Below are 19052 nucleotides of genomic sequence, written 5' to 3'. Positions count from 1 at the left end.
TCATTTTCGCGCGGTTCAATCCACCTGGGTTTTAACATGGCTCTACCGGGATTGTCCTTGGCTCTGCCTGGATCAACTGGTGCTCTGCATGTGTCAACCGAGGCTGTGCCAGCATCATCCTGGAACGACCGGGGAAGCACCGACATGAACCGTAGCTACACCTGGGCTCTGAGGAGCAGCCTGTGTGTTAGTTGGGAATTACTGTAGTACTGCCGGGGTAAGTGTGGTGTGACCGCAACAATAAAGGCATCCCGGATAGTCCCGGATCATCCCAGTAACTTACCGGAGTGGTCCTGGGCTCTGCCGGGAATATGTTAGACCGCGGCTTAACATTTAAGACTGTGGACATACTAAATATATCTAAGTCCTAACTATACGAAGATTGATAAAAAGGTTCTTGGCCCGATGTACTTCCGGTAGTCAGAGAAGCCAACTAATGGTCTTACTTTTCAATATAATCGCCCTTTATATCAATTATCTTTGCCCACTTGTGCTCCAACTTGTTTAACCCTTTAAAATAAAACTATTTATTTTGTCCTGAAAGAACTCATTGACCGCCTCCATAACAGCTTCATTGCTTCCAAAACCTCGACCACGAAACTTTGTTTTCAGTTTTGGAAACAAGTAGAAGTTAGCGTAGATGAAGTCCAGAGAATAGCCATCGCAACGTAGGATGTGTGAGCTGGCAATTGTCGTGCAGGAGCAGAACAGGAGTTAGTTTGCCCCTCCTTTTACGCGCGATTTCTCGACGTAGACGTCTCAATTCGTCTGCATAGCACGTATCGTTTATGGTACGACCTTGCTAATGATAGTCAATCATGACTTTCCCAACGAATTGAAGCCATCATCTTCCCTACTGATGACACCCTCTTGAATTTCTTCGGAGGGGATGAGCCAGGGTGCTTCCACTGCATGCTTTGTTTTTAATTCTGGATCGAGGTGATGGGCCCATGTTTCATCTCGAGTTACGATCCGGTAGCTTAAATCAGGTTCATCATCGTAGCGAGACAAAAGATATCTTGAAATGTCAAGCTTGGTCCGTTTCTGGTCGTCAGTCAACTGTCTTGGGACCCATCTGGAGGAAACCTTTGACATGCCATAGACATCATTCAGAATTGCCTGACCTGAACCATGGCTTATACCAATTTCCCTAGCAATGCTTCGCAGGTCTCGCCTTCTTTCGCATATGACCAGATTGTGCACAGCTTAGGCAGTTTCATCGTTGGTGGCCTCTTTTGGCCGCCCAGCCGCTCATCATTTCCAATGCTCTCCCTGCCCCTCTTCGAGAACTTTTTGATCATACCTCGTATATATTATCGCGTTACCATGGTTACTATTCAACTGTCGTTCAATGGGTTTTGTATTTCATATATTTAATTATATATTAAATATATATTACAGCTATCGTTTTTTTAAATATTTTCATGTGCATAAAATATATACAAGACCTTATACTCATAATGAAATACGAAGCGTGTTCTTCAAAATGTTTTTACCTTTATGATGTTTCTTCTAAGAACGATAAGCATGATTTTTAGCATTTATGTTAATGTTGAGCTTGTGATATTATTAATAATGGTGATAAAGTTATGATTGCTTTTTTTTACCTTTTTTCTTCTTTTGATATGTTTCCTCGGAGATCTCGGCATCGTTACCTCTGGCTGAAAACATATTATGATAAAGATAATGCATGACGATAAAGTGTGAACTCAAAGAAAATAAACATATGATTATTATCAATAATGCCATAAAAAATAATAAGAATTATTTGAATAAGGAAAGTGTAGGTTGTAAAACGTGCATTTTGTTACTTTAATTAGCTGAGATTTGTAAGAACATATGTAGGCTTAGATAACTTAAATAATGCCTTACATTTTTCTGCAGCTTTTTGTATATCCATTATTGCATTTTCTTTTTCTTTGTTGACAGTTTGAACTCCATCATTGACAACACTTTCAAGGGTTTCTTTTCCTTTTCTTGCCAAGTTGTCTATCTCCTGAATCGATTGTTTTACCTTAGCATCAAAAGCATCAATGGACGAGTTTATCGCATCATTCAGCTGGGCAAGTGAAACATTTTCAATATCTTTTACTTTTAAGTTAATTATGTCAATCAGCTCTAATTTTCTTTTTTCAGTCTCCTGTTTGTACTCATCCATCTCATTTCTTATTTGTTCCTGAATCGTTTTTCCCACATCTTCCAAAACTTTACGTACAACGTCTTTCCCAATGATCAAATCGTCACTTTGAAGCTGAAATTATAGAGAAAAGGTTGAGTGCATTGAATTATTTATCATCAATTTTTACAGAATACCCTGTCATTTACATGTATAGTGGCTCATTTAATAAATTTTCATGCAGGTTAATATTTTTTTATTCTTTTCATAGCGTTTTTTCTTCAAAATATTTTATATACGGATTGCCTTAGCCTTTCCTAAGATGAAACAATTTGAAACATTTATGACGAAGTAATTTTAGAATGTAAGGATTGGCATATCACATTTCAAAACGATATTAATACGAGTATTTATTAATAAATTTCTTTGTCAGATTTTCATTTTGAGGGGATTATTTTTAAAAACAGTCAACAAGCTATTTCAAACGTGTTTTAGAGAATTAATTTCTTGGGAACTAGGAATAATGCCAGTATTACAAAGTAACATTTGACATAATGATTGTTATATTTGTATTTTTTAAAATAATTAAAAAAAAGCGTGAAACCCGTTGGGGTTTGGATAACCTCAAATTTTATTCGTTTTAAATCGATGTAAAAAATAAAAAAACAAAAATGATTACCGTTTTCCAATTTTTTAAATTTCAAATTTTTTGGTGTTTTTTTTCATTTTCTTGAATCCAGGATCCGTCAAAAATATTGTTTAAAATGGTAAAATACTGTGTTAGATCTGTATCCTCGACCTCCAGATTAGGAGAATGTCTGACAGCTTTTCCAACATCTCTTCCCTAAATTGAAATATGTAAGTACAGTTTGGTCAAGTGAATAATTCAGATATGATATTTCTTTGACCAATATATGTTATGGATAAATATCAACAAATGTCGTTATTACAGTTGTAGAGCACGTCTTTACAGTACAAAGATGGACAGACTGTGACTTGAAACAAAAAACGACAACCAAACGGTGTCATGTAGTCAATTGCTCGTTCAAACTTGTTTCAATGATGACTCATATGATCTTTAATTGTTTCCTAATATAAAGCAAACATTTGTGAAATTAAAGAAAATTTAGAAACCAAATTAAATATACAATAAATATAAATCACATTATTTAACTGTTACCTTGTCAAATATATTATTCTTCTTGGACAAGTCGTCTTTTATTTTTGCCTCAAATCCTTTGTGATTAATAATGACACTAATGATGCCATTAAAATCAGTCTCTGCAGCGTTCGATACATCCTTGTATCCGTCTGGCGGGAGATAACATTTGGCAATTTCCCAGGCATTGCTGCACCATTTGGTTGCGTCCGTATTTTTATATGACGGACCATGATATCGATGTGCGCTTTGAATCTCAGATTTTAAATGATGACAAATTTTATTCGGGCAGCCAGATGGGCGATACTTTGTTGCAGCGTTTTTATGGTAACTGCATTTTCCTCGTTTTGCGTTGCAAATTCTGTTTGTTGGACAAACAATCAGATTTTCCGTACAGCAGTTTGAACAGGTGCTTCCGGCTGGTAGGCTGTTTGATGCGGAAATAGTATTTAGAGAGTTCTGCTGGAAATCTTTGACTTCATTAACAATAACTGGCTCTATTTCGTCTTTAGTGTATAAAACGGCTATTGCAGCCTTAATCCAATTAAAAAATTTTGAATTGGAAAATTGTGTCTTCACTGTCGGCAATGCTGTAGCCATCATATAATGTTTCTGAGGAGCTAGGTCGTGTACCGTTCCTTAAATCAAAAATATGAAGTGTCAATGCAATAAATGTATATTATTTAGAAGGATTACAACAAAGTTTAGATGTCTTGTTCACATACTGTAGGAGATGTGTATTAACCGTTAACATTGAAAAACCAAAGTTATGTTATTTACAAAAGCGTGGACCATTGCGTGAAAATGAAAAAATAAACTTACAATGACACAAAAATTTAGCTGTTGTAAAAAACGTTAACTATTTAGGTGTGGTGTTGGACTCAAATGGCAATTTTAACTCTAATGATGACTATTTCTATAGAATAGTCTCTGTTATTTGGGGAACAACTTATACCCTGCCTTGGTTATGACGTAGGTACTGTATCTACGTCATATCCTTTTAACGCTGGCGTCGAATGTTGTAACAATGGAAGAAATGAATTGTTGAAAAAAAAATGGAAAAAATCGCTGATCAAAACAGCAATCGATAGTAATATCTTCTAGATATGAATCGATAAGACGTCGGTGATTTTCTGTGTGCCCTATAAGCAGCAATTTTGTTGATATTTTCCACGATTGAAGCGGATTTGTTCTTGATGTCTTTGGTGGGAACATGGAACACGGAATCAAGCAGGATATTATATGGACAGAGAAGTTTTCTTAGTCAATTCAGGTTTAGATCTTCAAAAGATTGTTGTCGAGAACAGTTTAAATTTAAATTATTTATATTCATTGTTTTGTGAAATGAACATAAGATTGTACATTGTGTCAGTGTAGCTTTATGCTGACTGCTGCCGTAAATTGACAATTTTACTATGACGATCCATGGATCTACTCTCGCCCACGGCTATTCGTTTAGCTATGTTTGTATCTCGCTATAATGTTAAATCATTCGCAGTTTATTAGTTATGATGGTAACGATGATGATTGTAATAAAAACCTTTAAAAAAAATATGATATATAAATAATACGATAATCTAGCTAGGTCAGTAGGTATTTCAATGGTGTTAAGAATGGTGGAAGCAAGAAAGTTTTGTTAACTTTTATGCTAATTGTCCTGAATTAGGAAAAAATGTGTCTATTAATCTAACAGGTTCATAATAAATCAGTTATAATACTGTTATTATTAGATCTAATCAGTTTTAAAATATATTTTATTTGCTTTTAAATCATCAAAATAGATCTATAATTTTCTTTTTGCTGGACGAGATTGGAAGAATGTGATTAAAGACAATACACTACTGGTCTGTATGGGAAATGTGGAAATAAATGCGATGGTGATCAGCAGCGTCTTGTGATGACTCCTGACATTTGATGAATTTTTGTATGAGATAAATTGGTGACTGATGTTAGTAGAGCTAGTAGTTTAGTTCCTTACAGTATTAGGTGAGGTATTTCCTGTTTAAAAGTTTATTTTATACATTATTTTACAATGTGAAACCTAGGTTTAGATCTACATGTTGAACAAATTAATTTTTCAGTTATATTTCAGTTTTTGTTATCATAGATGTGAATACATTGCCTTATTTTAGGGCCTATTGTTTTTATGGTAAAATTAAGTATGCATAATTAGCAGTAAATTATGTTGGATAAGAAGGGGTTAAAATCACATTAAATAGAAATTGATAAATTGATAATGCACAAATAATTAAAAGATGCAGACTTCAATGCAACATCAGTCACATGATTAAGATATTAGATAATAATAATTATAGTAAATTAATAAATATTATAAAAAAATAAAATAATAACAATAAATAAATAGTAATTATAATAATAATAATTATAATGAATTGTTAATAATAATAATAATAATAAATTATTAATGATGATGATAATAATAATAATAATAGTTAGTAATAATAATGAATTGATAATTGTAACAATAATAATAATGATGATGTGATCTAATGATAATAATAAGACAATGATCATGAATTCATAATTATAATAAAAATAATAATAAATTATTAATGATAATAAATTAATAATAATAATAATTTTAAATATTTGTCTTTGTCTGACTATGTTTATAATTCATGGTGTAGGCTACATTACAGTACAGATTTATAACAATTTATATTTGTCACACAATTTATTGCAATTTTAAGTTGACAAGTTGTAGTTCACTTTTCATTGTAAAATTTATTTTCCATTGCACCTTTTATTTACTTTACACAACCTAAAAAGATAAATATTTTAATATAATAAATGGATAGCTAATTTATTAAATGATTGTGAACCTCTTTTGATGATTTAGTCATAGTGAACACCATCCAAATATAGATCTAAAACTTTAAATTTGAAAGTATATCATTTAATTTTTATTTTTTCTTATAGTTTGACCATAGATCTACACATAATTAAACTTAAAACTTTAATTTAGAGGTTAGAAGTTTTAGATTTAGAGGTTAAAAGTTTTCCATTTCTTTAGGATTTCTTATAATCTTATGCTATATGGTACTCATTCCCCTAAACTAGCGATAAAAGTGAACACGCTTCTTAAATTTTAGTGTTAAACACTGTTGATAATATTTACACAAAATCATGCATTCAACGTTTAACTTTTCTTTGTTGAATGTTGTTCAAAGGAAAATCATTCAAGACAGTTTTCTCTTGGCTTTAGTATAATACCCAACTTTGGTTAAATTGCAAGACCAATTTTTATGTAAACTAATACATGTAATAGAGGATGTGAGGTTTGATATTTAAAAAGTTAATTTAAATCGTCTTACTTTAATTTCGGTGTTGAAACAATATTTTATTTTGAAAAAGTACACCCTATTAATTTCAAAATAACATGGTTATGATATTAAAATGACATTGTTCCTATTTTGTCATGGTCAAGTTATGCTGAATTGACTTTATGTTTCAAATAATTGACTGAAAAAAGGTTATTGACCTACAGCTGATATTTTAAAATGTTTAGGATAAAATATAAGTATGCCTAAAATATAAAAAGACTGTCCCAAACTTTTTATAAATTGAACATTTTGGGTAATTTCCAATGTCATTGATTTATCGTTCATAAATGGAAAGTACATTATAAAATTGAAAGGAATTATGGCAAGATGTAAACTTATTTGACTTTCACCTGTTCACTCATTATAATTAAAGCCTTGGATGGGCATTATGCATTATGTCAAAAATATCTATTACTGTATTACATACTGTTTAATACTGTTTACATTCTATTAGTGTCAATTAAATGTACAAATGTTTTCATAATTTTGTAATAAATTATTATGCACTTCAGAGTCCATCTAAGCTCTTGATATTTATATAATTTTTGTTCTTAAAATGATTGCCTATTTATCTTCATGGTAATAAACTTTGTTGATTTCTGTCTGGATTATTTTATTAACAATAAACATAATAAGGCACATAAAAAACACTAACTTTACAATGTTTAAATAAAATGATGCAAATACGTTGGCAATGTTCTAAGGTTTCACTTTGTTCAAAACTTAAATTACCATATTATTAAGCTATATATTTTTTTTCAGCAGCTACGTAATTTGATAATCAAAAATGTCTTGGCTGATAATCAGCAAATGCTTTCTGTATTGCAGTGTGGCTTTCAATTAAAATAAAGTGTAAATACATGTGACTGTGTATTATTATAATCAATGTTTATTTAAGTCTATTAATTGGTTAAATTGACTAATAACAAATACAGAATCAAACAACTTTTAACTGACAGTATAGCTGGAAGCTGCAAACTAACCAGTGAAAGAATATTTTGTGTAATTGCTTATAACACTGGCAGTAGAATTTTATGTCCAACAAAAAAGCTTAAACCATTATTCTTGGAGTTTGGGGATTTTAGTATGTTTTTGGCCAATAAAGATATTTATTAGTAAATATTCCATAAAATCTATTAATTGTTTCAAATCTTTTTACAGCTCAGTTAAGTATATTAGTAGAAGTACATATTTTAAATAAGCGCTTCACACAGTTGTAAGAAAGACAGTCCAGGACTGACCAGGATGGGTGGTGTGAAATGCTGCAAATTGAAAAATATAGCTCGAACCTATGTACAATTGTGGCAACCTATGTACAATTGTGGGGTAAAAAATAAGGACAATTTCTAACACGTTAATATTGCATGCTATTCTAATGACAATAGCTGCGAAGCATACTTAAAATGTAATACCAGTGTTTTGCCTTGTGGAAGATATGATGCATTAAATTGTTGCTAGTTTTCTATACGCATGGAATGTAAGTGTTTACATCATGCGATTTAAAAACAAATGGAGACCTGATTAATGTAACATTATTAAACATGTCGGTTGAATTGGAAGGATTCGAACCTATGGAGTGCAATTGGAAATATCTGCCCTCAGAGTCATGCAGGTCTCACGATCTTGATGGTCACTATTGTATTGGACATATGTTTTCGGCGCGTTGGTTGGTGGCTGACCCCGGGGGCCCCTCGCCCGCTTTGCGGCCCTCCAACCTTTTCAGAACCATAATATTGAAAATTGGTGAAAAACGTTGGAAGATAAGTGCTGAAAAATGTGCAGCGAGTTGCATACCTTTACTAAATATGTATATATAAATCATTTTTTTTTTTTCTCATTTTTGTGGGAAAATGAAGGTAACTGAATTAAAAGCATATACCAAATATTAAAACCTGTTTCAAATGAAAAATACTGCAGTTTACATGGTTTTGGGGGGGGGAGGGTTGTGGGGTGGGTGGCCGATCAGCGCCGCCGAACACCTATGGCATAGGATGGTTCAGGAAATGTATATTTGAAAAGTTGACGTGTTGATGCATAATTTATAGTTCACGTTGATTGAATGCACTTATTGTATACATGTATCTAGCACATATATTTGAAGCAGTTTGAACGTTATTGCTAAATTAATATCCCGAAAAAAATGCACTGTCAAATGTATATACATTTAGCTAGCACATATTTGGAGCAGTTTGAATGTTTTTGCTATATTCATGTCAGGAAAATGGCACTGAACTCGAGATCTTGATGGTTACTACCCAAATTATTGTCTTTCAGATAGTGTCATATTTGATTTATGAGCGCTAGTATATGCATATTTGTTGGAATGCTGCTTTATTTGCTAAAGTTGAATTACCTACATGGCAGTGTTGTATTATAAATCATAGAATGGCTGGGCACGACTAATTTTTTTTAAGTATTTAATTCGCCGGAGCCAATAATAATATGATATTGGCGAAGCCAATATTATATGTTATTGGCGGAGCCTTCGACTGGAAAACGGGAAATCTCCCGTTCACCATCCGAAGTCTAGTGGCGGCCGGCGAATAGACATTTTGTGATGCTGGTGATACTGGTTTCTGCTTCACAGAACCAATTTCGCGCAACAGTGTCAATGCTGTGTTGTTGCTCATATACATTTGTGAAAATTGACTATTTTGTGAATGAAGAATTGAAAGACTAGTATTGCTTGAACAGCTTTGATCAATGATTTTCTAGAAACATACTGTTCCAAAAAGCTATACAGTTTGTTCCATTTGCTTGTTTTGATTTTGTGTCAATTGTTTGCTTTGCTAATGGATGCCCTAACAGGGATTTTGTATGCCCGGTATCCAAACCTTTTGGCTTTTATTAATGGAGTCGTGCCCATAAAATGCCCCAAAGATTAACTAAGACATTACTCAGTGAGATAAATTACATATGCCACTATGTATGAATATTTAAAATCTAAATTAGGTAAAGATATCGTTTTGTTGTTGTCCGATCGTCGGCAAGGCGCTTAAAGTTATGAATTGTTTAATAATTAATACAAGAACTTTGATTTTACCCCAAAGACAATGTTGAGTTTATTTGATTCATTTGTTTCCTCAATTTTAAGTTACTCTTCTAAAAATCGGGAATTTACTTAAAAAAGACATTGAAAGGATAAATTTAGCAAAAGAATTCTAAATGTAAAAATTATCGTCCAGTAGTGTAGCTATAATTGAAGAATTAGGACGATATTCATTGTATGTAAACAGATGTGTTAAAATTAAGAAAAAAATACTATAATTGTATAATAAGTAAAATATATTAACTGTTATTAGAGGATGTGTGTAAGAATAAGAATAACTGGGTTTCAAAAGTAAAGAAGTTATTATATGAACATGGTTTTGGATACGTGTTCGATACACCGTTAACAGTAAATGTGACCCACTTTATATCCATGTTCATTGATTACATTTCACACAGGAATCGGAGTTAAGATTTAGAGAGCAATCAAGTATTACATTTATATTAACATTTTAAAACACCAAGTTTTAAGGTTTCATAAAGATGACATGTGTGTGTTTTTTATTTATCTCGTGGCCACGAGGTACTTTTAAATTAGGGAAATTCAACATAAAATGGTGTAATCTGATTGGTTATTTATCTCGTGGCCACGACTTAGCTATCTCGTGGCCACGACTTAGTAACTCGTGGTCACGAATTAGTAACTCGTGGCCACGAGATAAATAACTAAAAAACACACACATGTCACCTTTGTGCCACCGTAAATTTGAATACGCGGAGTGTTTGAGTATTTTATGTGAAAAAATTGTAGTTATTACCAAATTTAGGATATCCGCACATTGCTTTAGGATTGAGACCCTACGATATTTGTCAGATTAGAATTGAAAGAGGTGAAAGATCATGCAAATTATGTCATTTAAGAGACAACGGGGATGAATTCTATATGATATGTGTGTGTCCCTGCTACATATTTCTAAGAAAACGTTACATTGATAAAAAATATTATGAAATACCATCTATGTTTAAACTTACCCAGTTGCTGTCAACAACAAATGAAACAAGAGGGCCATGATGGCCCTGAGTCGCTCACCAGAAACAACTGCTTTTCATTGTTGGAAATTATTTTTCAAATTAACTTGCTAAAAGGCAAGTCCAGCTCTTTCGGCAAGTTCAGCTCAGCTTTAAATTGCCCCTCTAGTAATATTCTAATATACTTTCACAACACTGATTGTTTTATGAGCAAACTTTATAAAAGACTATCTAAGAATGCTACAGACAAAGTTTAATGATCATATATCAATTATTTCAGTAGAAATGATCTTTAAAGTTTTTTCTATTTTTAGCTTTAGAGACCCCTAAAATGAGCCAATTATATTGATATGAACAAGAGACTACCTACGAATACTACAGACCAAATTTAGTGACTATCCATCAAAAAATTCTGTAGAAGGAGACATTTAAAGGTATTTCTAATTCTGGCTTTAGCGGCCAATCAAATTAATATTAGTAAACTTGATAAAAGACTACATAAGAATACTACAGACAAAGTTTGGTGATCATCCATCCCTTAGTTTTGTAGCTTGAAACGTTTTAAGGTATTTCTATTTTTAGCTTAAATAGCTGTCCCTTAAAGGGGCAATCAAATTTATATGAGCAAACTTGATCAAAGACCAAGCTTTAGATTGTTCATCCACTAATAGGGAACGTGAGCTGGGATTAGATCGTCGTGAGGCCAATCAAATTAGTATGAGCAAACTCGATAAAGGACTACCTAAGAATGCTACACACAAAGTTTGGTGATCATCAATCAACTAGTTCTGTAGAAGGAGACGTTTAAGTTTTTTTAAATTTTTTACATTAGCGGCCCCAAAAAGGGGCCAATCAATTCAATATGAGCAAACTCGATAAACGACTACTTAAGAAAAATACAGACAAAGTTTGATGATCATCCATCTATTAGTTATGTAGAAGGCGACGTTTAAAGGTATTACTATTTTTAGCTTAACCCATTACTTCATGAGCATTTTGTGAAAAATGGCTGTTTTCATTGAAAAGTCTCCAGTTACAAGTTCAAATTGCTATAATACTATAAAAACTGCTTCAACACTAATCAAACTTGACACAAATGTTGACTGGACCATTGCCCTTGCAACAACATGCTCAGGCTTAAATTTTCTGTTACCATGGCAACGAGGGGACATCTCAAAATTGCAAAAATTCACTATTTTGCGTTGATTTTTTCCATCAAAATTGATTTCAAAGTGCTGCAACTTCTTAATGGATTGAGATAGAGTCAAATGCTTTTCAGCGTTGGTTACACGTTACCTTATGATCAATCTGGGGTCATTTATAGCCTCTCACAAGTCCAAAATTTTCTTGGCGATGAGGGGGACTCCGCCCCCTTCAAACCCCCCAAACAGAAGGGGGTACATCCCCCTTCTGGCAACCCCCTGATGTATCTTTTGGTTGGGGGACCGCGCCGAAAAAGAGGTCACTTTTTTAACAACATTTCTCAAACAAAAACAAGTGTTGGGGGGTCTAAATAAGGCATTTTTTTACCATTTGAGACAACAAAAAAGGGAGGGTGAAAAGGCGTTAAAAGGCGTGTATATAACGTAATGGGTTAAGCGGCCCCTAAAAGGGGGCAATCAAATTAATATGAGCAAATTTGATAAAAGACTGCATAAAAATGCTACAGAGAAAGTTTGGTGATCATCCGTCAGTTAGTTCTATAGAAGAAGATGTCTAAAAGTTTTTTCTATCTTATGCTCTTTTGACCCCTAAATGGGGCCAGTTGAAATGACATGAGCAAATTCATGTCTAACTGTCACAAGGATGCTACAGACCAAATTTGAGGTAAATCTGCCCAGCAGTTTCAGAGGGGAAGATGATTGTTGACAAATGACGACGGACGCCGGAGTATCCCCCTTTTATATTATCAGCTAAGTGCTCACCCTGAACCTTCGGTGAGCTCAATTGTTGACTAATTTAGTGTACAGCGCGCAGTAATATATTAATGCGTCTTGTTTTTTCACGCGATATTTAGCGCTACATTGTGACGTCACGTAAACAACTCTTTAAACGTCCGTACAGCGTTAATGACTGATTAAAGATATTAGTGTTCGGATTTATTTTCTTAGTTAGACATTTTCTATCATTCTAGATAGTTTTCAAAACAAAATTCAACAAAAGTTGTTTTGTATTTATCAGATTTTTCAAACAAAATGGCGAAAGAAGTCCCTTAAAATAAATATGAGTTTTGACTCCGCCCACTTTCATATTTATATTTCATATTTATTTTTAAAAAATATGAAATATATTTGACTGATATAGCACTATATTTCATGGGTTAAATTAAATAAATTCGTTTATTTTTTCTTTGCTTTTCTTATAAAGCAGGAGAGCATTCAATAACTGCAAGGGTCTTACGCCGTTATTTTAACCAATGATATCCACGTGAACTGATTTCTTCCTTATTCTAATTACAATAAATTGTTTACTTCAAATTACATGCATTTATATGTTTGCCGCGACATGTTACAATAGATAAAGAGAAATACTTTGAAGACATCCTGAAACCGGAAATTTGAAACTGAAAGTGTTCCCTGTTGCAAGGTCAATATATCAAGTGTCGTTTGAATAGAAAAAAATTAGATTTGTAAACTCGTAATTTGCCTTCAATTTTTTTCCTTAATGTTTTTCATATAATGTAGAAAAATATGACTGAGCGAGTGTTTTGTCAGTATGTACTTAATCTTTACGCTATAAAGTATGGAGGCTATTCGTTGCCAAAAATCCAGCCTTGTTGATCTGAGTTGAACAGTTTGTTAATTGTATTTCTTTGTATGTAAACTCCAATGTTGCTTTCTTGGATTTACTTTGCCGATTTAACATTGTAAATTTGTATTTCAACAAAATTCATTTTGTTAAACGGCAAAACATTAACTGTTATGCTGATAGTAGCATTACCAAGTGTTCGAATACTCATTGTTTGTGTATACGCCGACCAAACAGAATTTACATTCTAAGCACCATCATAATTCGAATCAGCATAATCCAGCTTCACACGTTTTCCAAAAGAAATTAAATAAGCTCCGCCCATTTTCCCCGCCCACTACATCATTCTAAATAAACGTATTTATCCGCTCATTTTCGGTATTTATACCGTCAGCGACAAGCCGTTTACCTACCTTTTAGGTGTTTAGTTATTCACCAAACATAATTCACTTGCATGATTGCCATTCTATGCCTTTATACAATAAACATCGGCGGACTTTAAAGGATTATAGGCATATAAGTTTTAATACGTTGCAGATACCACATGTCCTAGAAAAGGAAACTAAAAAAAATAATAAAAACTCACCAGGCTACTTACTGCCTGAGGTTAAATATTTTTCAAGGAAGTAAAATCTATTGATAAGACTAGATTCAACGACAAATAAATTTTACTGAGGGTATCCCAATTTGCATAGGAATGAGTAACATTTACAGCTGCTACCTTACCACTTTCAAATTTTCAAGTCGACATCTGATAGAGATTTTGATACGACTAATTACTAATACAGACCAAAATCTGGCTATTGTCATTCCTAGTAGTAGCATTTACTATTACATTAGTATTCTTAATTCTAGCGTATGACTTGACAAGAAAAAACTTTAAACAATAGTAAAATTATAACCAAAGTTGTATGTACCCTTTCGTACATAACTTTTTATTTTTACCGTACTGTTTAGATATATTTTCCCATTTTTACCATTTTGTTTCTCAATAATGATATCTAAATGAATCCAAAGGTATGTATGTTGATTAATAATGATTATCAATTGATGTATACCTTGTTTATTTTACTTCTTAGAAAGCCATCACTTACAAAACTTAATAAATATTCTGTGTAGTATTTCATGTACATAAAAATAGTTCCGATAGACAGCAAGTCTAGGATACAGCTATTGACTGAATGTATACACAGATTTTAGAGTTGCTATTGATTCAGTACAATGCATAAAAAACCTTAACCTACTCGTTTTAAATTACTGTATTAAAATAACAAATACATCCTATGAAAAAAAATTTAAGGAGGTAAAAAATTAATACAGGGATATTTATTTAACATTAAAATGGGACAAATTCACAATATTTTGGTTATACAACGGAATTATCGATAGTAAACTGGCAAAATTATTGGTTTTTGTACATTCCTACATAGTGCTTTAAAGAAAGAAGGCACAGGCTTATGTTCAGGCTGCCAAAAGTGACTTCCATGTATCGCTTTCTAGTACTATTTGCTGAGTCGTGTAACGTTTGAAGGCACACAAACCCTATCGTTCATATCAACAAATAGTGGTGTGTGTCATTATCTCTGGGAAACATTCCTTATGTTATTTTTTGCATATTATTAATATGCTCATTATCAGTATAAACGGTGTTATATTTATATCTTAACCAATTTTCATAACTTGAATATCCTGTACTAGAAAACGTTTTAACAAAAACAGAGTTTGTTCAAAGTCAACAGTAATGCAGTTGATGTATGTGAAATTTATAAATTTGAAATATTTTTGTACCAGCAAGAGTAACCTCTTTTTTTTATTCTGCTTTCCTGAAAATTGGCTCCGCCTATTAATTTTCGTCTATGTCCGTGATAATTCCATATATGGAAGTTGCAAAATCGTTTACGTAAGAATGTAAAAGGAAAGTGTGGTGTTGTAAACCTGAGTGTGTCAAGTTGATGCAGTTACATTCTCAACGTCATGATGTACAGCATTAAATGTATAGTGTACGTTCTATCGTTTACATTATGTCGCAAATTTGAAAGTTGCATGTTTACAGCTTCCATTTATTCACATCGAGATAATCATAATGCTTAATACCAGTGCAGCATGTAACTCTCGGATCGACAATTAGATTTTTACTTATCTGTTTAGTAGAACCGAAGTATGCATTGTCAAGTTACAAAGCCTGGATTTTTGGCATATAATAAAGTGGGTCATTTACAACCATCTGAAAAAAATTACGGACTACTGTTTCCGCCATCGTCTTTTCAACTTAGGAGATACGCAAAAACTAGATATTATTCATGCAATTTCTTATTTTCGTGGTGTAATATTAACACTATATGTCAGAAGGTTTAATGTTTTTAAAGCGTCATTTGCCAGGTGTATATCGAGTTTTCGATACATTATAGAGGAAATTAAAAATAACATGTGTTATTAAATTGCAACATTTGGCGCTAAGATATTTCCTTGATATGTCGAAAAGTTCGACAATTTGTCATACAAACTCCGACTTCCCGACTAACCATTAAGCAGAAAACTAAAGAATGTATGACCTAACGTCGAGCTGTCAATTAATATTTTATATATCGGTAGCATAAACAAGCGACAATAGTGACTCTCCAACATTTCGCAGTACGGCAAATGCTTGTTTTCCGTGCTGACTTGCCCAGACAATTTTCACGAAGGGTATTAATGTCTTGACTCATCACACCGTCGAATTGTGTATTTGGAAAAAGTTTTTATATAGCACGATGTTTTTATTAAAATATCTTTGATAGAAGATATAAATTAATTGTAGGAAATAGAACGAATTATACTAAACGAAAAAAAAAATATAATTTTTCATTCTAGGGGAGCACTTCATTTATAACAAGAGTGATTAGTCATCATGTGTGTCGCTTGATGAGAGCTATGGTGGCTGATTTGTGCCATTCGTGTTTTCACCCCGCGACCCCGTCAAGCCAAGGAAAAAGTCGAAATTTAACAAATTAAAATGGCGGGGGCGTGGGGCGAAAAAACGCTAAATTAGCTAGGGCGCGGGGCGAAGTTTAATAAATAAAACTTCGTCCCGCGGGGGAGCAGAGCGAGATTTAAAGAAATTAAACGGCGGAGTCGCGGAACGAAAACACGCTTATTAGCGCGGTTGCTTTAATTATTGCTCCGTTTTCTTTAATCCGACGGGATTACTATATATAATTACATAAAAAGAAAATATAATTCAAACAAAGGAATGACATATATATCATATTTTAAATAAAATATATGATTAGGAATATCAGTTTTGCAATTTTGGTACTCAACTTTCCTTTGGTTTTTTTCATGATAACGAATGAATGAATAAATAAACTGTTTTCTGTCGTCTGCTTCTAGTTGTTTTTGTTTACCGTAAAGCTTCCTATAAGCCGAACCTGATGTGGAGGTACATGTACCATTATGAAATAATGGGTTGTGCAAGTTATTAAAGTATAACATTTATTTAAAGTATCTATCTATCTATCATTTTAAAGCAATAAAATAGAACGAGTAACGTAGTGGTTAGAGCTTTCAGGTTATGGAACTGGTTTTTCGGTTTTTTAACTTCGAATCTGCATTAGCGTACATATTTAGTATGACTTTTACTTTCCAAATAGTCTTTATTGTTTTTCACGTGATTGTGCAGTTTCTCTTATAAAAAACGTTTTGTCATGATATTGTTCATTTTTTATCCGGACGAAATTTAAACATAGTAGGTAATGCAAAAAAAAAAAATGGGCGTCAATATATCAGACTGAATAGTTAATTTTGAAACTATGAAATCCATTAGCCACATTTTTAACAAATTTGTCACATTTGTATATTTCCATTTTTAAGGAAATAAATCTACTAGGTTTTAATTGCAATATATCTAAAACAAAAATGACTTTCCCAGGATTCAAACCAGAATATCTACATTTACGAAGTGGACACTGTAGCTCTACACTTAAACGCTTTTAAATGCTGGATAAATAACGATTCAGATTGTTAAAAATTTAGGCAATAAATGATAAGTTTTAATATGAGAATTATCGTCACCCCTATAGGTCAATTTTGATATAGGAATAGTGAATTCATTTATAATATTGAGATGGCCGCGCCAATATTAAACTCGGAATGCTTTTGACTTCTATGTGAAAATTAATATAGTCACCCTCCAGTGAATCTCAATAAAAATAATTCTTCCTGCTCACAAGACATCCCTGTGGGTCAAAAACTCGAAATAAGCTTGTCCTGTGAATAACTTCAAATTTTCGATTTTTTCGTGATAAAAGTACAACACGAAAATTGATAAGCATCTGATGGCACATTTGAATATCCTTTTCTCAAAATACAGTTTTAATATATATAATGTACAGTCGACTCTCGTTATCTCGAAGTCATCGGAAGTGTCCAGAAATTATCGAGATAACGAAATGTAATAATAATTTCTCGTAATACTGACATATTGTACTCAGCAAAGGTTATCTGAATTGCTTCAACTGGACTTAAATGGTTATTCCTCGGTGTTAATTTAGTTACGTGGACGTTTTGTATAATAAACAAAAGCTTTTATTATCTACGTCATGTGTGTGTTTGATCTTAAGTTTTGAAATTGATCTCAATTGAGTTTCGTATATGGACCGTGGTCTTTTGATGATTGAAATGATTATCAAATGATCTACTTTTGGGTAGCTGTTTACAGTTTCCTCTAAACATTTATATATTAAGGTCTGTGACAACACCCGGTGCTTGCTTCTTTTTCTTGCATATGTATTTACATGTTTTCTATTTTTCGAAAAGAAATTATGAAAACTTCAAATTTTTGTTTAGTACATTTTCTTATAAAAGCGTATGAACTGACAACGTTATCTATATCGGAAAAATGACATCATTCTAAAAACGCAAATAATTCATAAAATGCGCGATGAAAAAAGGTCAGTTAAGGCACACATTTTGTCTAACACGGGATGTAATAGACGATTTTCCAGCAACCGATTAAATAGAAGATAGACTTAAATGGAAAAACAAAATATCTGATGTATGTTATTGTAACGTAAACGTCACAGGATTAGATTGAAATACAAAGCCTTTGGTCCGATTCCACAAAAGACTGTTTTGAATGTTCAGTTACACACAACGTACTTTTACGGTGACAAAGAGTTGGCATTTGTGCGTGGTTATTTTTTCACGAGCGCACGAGATACTATGTCATGGCCACGAGTTTATAAGTCGTGTGCATACGATAATTAAGTAGTCCGCACGAGATACTATAACCTGGTCACGAGATCTAAGTCGTGGGGACGAGATATTTGAGTGGTGTGCACTAGATACTATGTCGTGGCCATGTAACACCGCAATTTCGGGTCAAACACACCTTGGGGTCGGACACCAAAGTGCGGTAAATTTCACAGCGCAATTTGGGTTCAAACGCACTTTTGGATTCAAAATCGTGAAATTGACCCCAAAATGTGTTGATATGCTTCATATCAACGCACTTTGAGTACCAATGTTCTGTAAATGTCAACTGAGTTCTGCTTAGATAGTGAGAACTGACTGATTTGTTATCTGCAACATTGAACATTTGATGTGGAGTACAAGATGCCGGTCGAAACTTATATAGATCAATCTTACTAAACGTCATTTTAATTCTGATGTAGCAGTAAATATGTTTGAT

The 19052-nt window shown here is 32.9% G+C and overlaps 1 protein-coding gene across 1 annotated transcript; it reads right to left on the bottom strand.

Annotated features, from left to right (window-relative positions):
• Positions 1 to 1347: 1347 nt before the first annotated feature.
• On the bottom strand, positions 1348 to 2271 carry LOC132750995 (uncharacterized). The gene is made up of 2 exons (XM_060741095.1): positions 1873 to 2271; positions 1348 to 1661 (listed from the first exon to the last, which is right to left on the bottom strand). Exons 1-2 carry the CDS (start codon positions 2156 to 2158, stop codon positions 1588 to 1590), a joined length of 360 nt encoding a protein of 119 aa, XP_060597078.1. The 5' UTR covers positions 2159 to 2271; the 3' UTR covers positions 1348 to 1587.
• Positions 2272 to 19052: the final 16781 nt, after the last annotated feature.

This window comes from Ruditapes philippinarum, unplaced genomic scaffold, assembly GCF_026571515.1.
Source record: "Ruditapes philippinarum isolate M1 unplaced genomic scaffold, ASM2657151v2 ctg13813_1_1_1_1, whole genome shotgun sequence".
NCBI lineage: Eukaryota > Metazoa > Mollusca > Bivalvia > Venerida > Veneridae > Ruditapes > Ruditapes philippinarum.
Note: the sequence above shows the minus strand (reverse complement) of the source record. Positions and strands in the feature narration are given on the sequence as shown.

Excerpts from the sequence above, each read along its gene's own strand:
- LOC132750995 (XM_060741095.1), bottom strand. The coding sequence starts at position 2,158 with ATGGATGAGTACAAACAGGAGACTGAAAAAAGAAAATTAGAGCTGATT. Across the intron at positions 1,662-1,872 it reads ACAAAAAGCTGCAGAAAAAT|CCAGAGGTAACGATGCCGAG; the intron begins GTAAGGCATTAT and ends ATATGTTTTCAG.